This window comes from Nestor notabilis, unplaced genomic scaffold (assembly GCF_000696875.1).
Source record: "Nestor notabilis isolate BGI_N333 unplaced genomic scaffold, ASM69687v1 scaffold2157, whole genome shotgun sequence".
Taxonomy (NCBI): Eukaryota; Metazoa; Chordata; class Aves; order Psittaciformes; family Psittacidae; genus Nestor; species Nestor notabilis.
Window position 1 is genome coordinate 25,723 of NW_009935878.1, and position 3,704 is coordinate 29,426.

At 42.5% G+C, this 3,704-nt stretch overlaps 1 protein-coding gene across 1 annotated transcript in view; it reads right to left on the minus strand.

The window, feature by feature from the left end:
* Positions 1–3,704, minus strand: part of LOC104408418 (obscurin-like) — a gene marked incomplete at both ends in the record, with an annotated part of 134,901 nt that overhangs the window by 25,478 nt on the left and 105,719 nt on the right. The window contains one exon of the mRNA XM_010018025.1: positions 1,657–3,024. Within this exon, the coding sequence (XP_010016327.1) occupies positions 1,657–3,024 (1,368 nt within the window). The remainder of the gene's footprint in view (positions 1–1,656; positions 3,025–3,704) is intronic.

Below are 3,704 nucleotides of genomic sequence, written 5' to 3' on the forward strand. Positions count from 1 at the left end.
CCATCTAAAGGAGAACATCTTCTGTTGCAGCAGTTCTACACAACTCAGCTGGGACAAGGTATCGGGAATTTTCACCCCGTATCTTTGCCAGATAAAGAGGGCCAGTGCTTGGTCCTACTGAGATCAATGACAAACTCTTCAGCTGACTTCAACTGGGACCAATATTTGGGCCTATGATTTCATTTTTTTCCAGGGCTGAGCAACTTGAAGGTCTGTGCAACATCCATATTTGGTGAAGCCAACAGGAATGGGCCATGCTCTGTGCATCTTAGCCTTTCCCTCAATCAGTGATTCCACTGCAAAGCTCCAGAGAAACTCAGCAGAAGGCAGGACCTCTAGAAAACAAGTCAGCCTATATGGTTACAGTAATACGATGCAATTGCAACTGGTAGTGCCTCCAAGCAGCTGAATACATTTTGAACAGATGTATTTTTCAGCCAGGCATTTATAGTAAAGAATTATTTTCTTTTTTATTTTATTTTTTTTTAACTGTCTTTTTGCTCCCGCTACTTTGGTGGAACTCAGTGGTGAATTCCTCTTAGCGCATACAGCAGACATTATCCATCGATCTGTTAACAGTAATGTTTCACCACTGGCATGTCCAGGAGACGAAATATTCTTCCAGTAATAGTTTTTGACAAAGACCACATCTGTGGTTCTTTGTGTTATCAATATATGCAGAAGTCATTTTGTGCAGCACTTTAATCTTTTGGTGCACATTATGTAAATCTGTATTTTAAAATATATGGTTTAAAAATCCACTACACTAGGATGCAGAATAATAAAACCTGCATCTTTAGACAACTAGGAAGTGGACTTGAAAATAGCAGTCATTTAAACAAGACAAGAGGGTTTTTTTGCTTAAAGTAGAAGAGAACAACAAAACCCTTGCTTCTTCAGACAGTGGAACTTCCACCACTGAGTTTAGCCAAAATTCAGCCAAAAGATCTGAGCAGCCCTTTGCATCCTGAGTAAATGCAGTATTTTCTATATTTTTCATTCTGTGGCAGAAGTTTCAAATAATGTAACCAGACTATGCATGTTGAAAGGTTTATGAATAAGATTTGTTAGAGCTAATCGGTGTCAAAAGTGTATAGTAGGGTCAAGACAGTGTGAAGCTTCATGTCCTTTGGGCACACAGAGCGACAGGAGATGGCTTTAGCTGGAAACAGTCCTCCTATCCTGGGCTGCTGAAGGATGCTAAAAAGCTTAGATACTTTCACCTTCTTGACAAAATAATGTACAAATTTGCACTTGAAATAATTTCTTAGGTCATGGACAAAACCGCGCTCATTCATTTATATTTCTGTCATAGGCAGGAGAATCAGACTTTTCCTAAACCTACCATCACTGCTCCACTATGGAATGATATATGTTGACCTCGATCAAAACTTTTAAAATTACAAACTGTTCTGACAAACATGTTCCCTTTAAGACTGGAAAAGCTCAACATAACATATTTAAATATATTTTCCTCAAAGGTATTCCCTTGTACATGTTACCTTGTAATTCTTGTCACCAATTCCCCTCACCTACAACAATTTTGATCAGTTCTTTTTTCTAAAATGCTGCTTTCTTTTGTGTTGAAAATTATGCTTGCATCTGTTCAGCTTTGGGAGAGGTCTTCTGTGCTGATGTGCAAGGTAACAGGCTCACCAACAGTCCCATAGCTGAGAGTTCTTGTGGAAACTTCAGTTTTAAAGCTTGACTGTCCGTTGTCTGCTGAGAGTTGGACTCCAGTGCAGAAAGATGGTTTCACTGTGAAGGAGGGACCAGGAGAAGCTGCTGCTGTTGCTGCATGCACTCCGGGTGTCGCTGACATGCAGGTATCACTCACATGGAAAGAGATGTTTGAGGGGCCTACAGACTGCACGCCGGTTACTCTAGATGCTGACATGAACATGCCCCCAGGAATGTGCTCCTCCAACTGGCTGAAAAATCTTTGCCTGGGCTCAGAGACCATAGGTCTCCCCAGATTCAGCAGCACTGGTTTTCCAATCGTTGGCTCGTTAATCTCTGTCTGGAGCACAGAGATCTCGCAGGGTTTCTCTGCCGTACAGTTCTTGTCATCACACCCGTAGGTCTCACCTTCTTCAGGAACATAATCTTCAAGGTCCTCCAAAGTTAGTAATTTTCCATTGTGGGTTAAGATTTTGCGGTCCCGGGTGCTAATGTCATCTGCCCGTAGCTCCTCTGGTTCATCTACTATAATGACATTATCCTCTTCCGGAAGGACATCTTGCATTACTTCGGGTACCTCCTCTTCAACAGGCCAAGATATGCCTAATTCATCTGCCTGTTCCTTAACCTCTGGACTCACTAGTGAGAACAGAAGTTCGTGCTGGTCTGCAGCAGCTGTCTCAAATCTGAAGATCAAAGGCTCACCCCCACAGGCAAGCAGAGGGGAACTGACATCTGACCTATAGTGAGCACTTGTTTCCTGTGGGAGGCTCTTTCCTTCTGTTCCATAGTCTATAAATGAATTATTTCCTAGTTGTTCGGACCCACAAGGGAAGCTTCTGTCTTCGTTGCTGACTTGAGGTTCTTCCTCTTCAGTTGCATACACCAGGGGCTGGATATCAGCTTCAGAGAGACTGTCATTAGGCAAAGATTTTGACTGTTCCACCAATTTATTGTTGGAATTGTTTGTGTTTGGATCATCTTCTGGGGAATGCCTAGGCCTTGGACTAGGAAAAGTGAATGTCAACACCCCTGATTCATCTTTTTCTTGTTTTACTGGGGAAGAGCCTCTTTTCCTTGCAGGTTTTGGTGACTTTTTCACCTTGAATTCAATTATTTCTTCCACTTCAACCCATTTGGGCTTTTTCTCTTCCACCTTGGTCTCTTTGGTGAAATCTCTTACTGCTGCTCCTTGCTTGTCCTCTGGTTCTGTGACAAAAAGCATGGGAACAGCAGACTTCGGTGTTGCCTCCTGCTCATATCTGTGGACAGGCTGCCTGATCTTTGAAACATAGACTGGCTCTGGAGTTGGCTCCGCTCTCGGAGAGCGGGAAGGTGAATGACCTGAAGAAGAACGTGCAGGAGAAACCCTTCCCCTTTGTCTTGGACTCTTCACCACAGTAGTTATCGTTTCCTCTCTGATGACAGAAAGGGTTGGAATGGAGTTGGCAGGAAGATGAAACTTTTTGGGGAGCCACACTCCATCAGCACATGCTATTGTCGATCAAGGTGCTACAGTGGGGTTAGTTTTGTGAGCACTCCAGCTTTTGGTGAAGCGTGTCATTTCGGAAGGGATACACACACAACGCACACACACACATGCCCATCTCCACTTACTTTTTGATCCAGGGAAAGCATCAGTGCCCTTTCCCCCAGGGGGACCCTAGCTCCATTAACCTCCTTGAGTGCATGAACACACAATGAGTATGTCTCTCTAAGAAATTTTCTTCTGGGTGCTGCTATATTTTGTGGGACTTGTGTTGACCACCCACTATGCTGCTTTGCACCAATATAGCAGTTTAACCCAAATATTTTAAACACTTGGGGAATTTAAACTTTTCCTGAGTATGCTTGGCTAAAAGCCTAGTTTAATCCAACTCAATGGCAAAATGCCCTTTATTACAATACAGTCAGCAGTTTATCTTTTTAATGAATATAACATATCTCTATTTTGTTTATTAAAGACTTTTGAGAATAGAGATCTGCATTTTAACATGCAGAACAGTTACATTTAAAGGGCATTC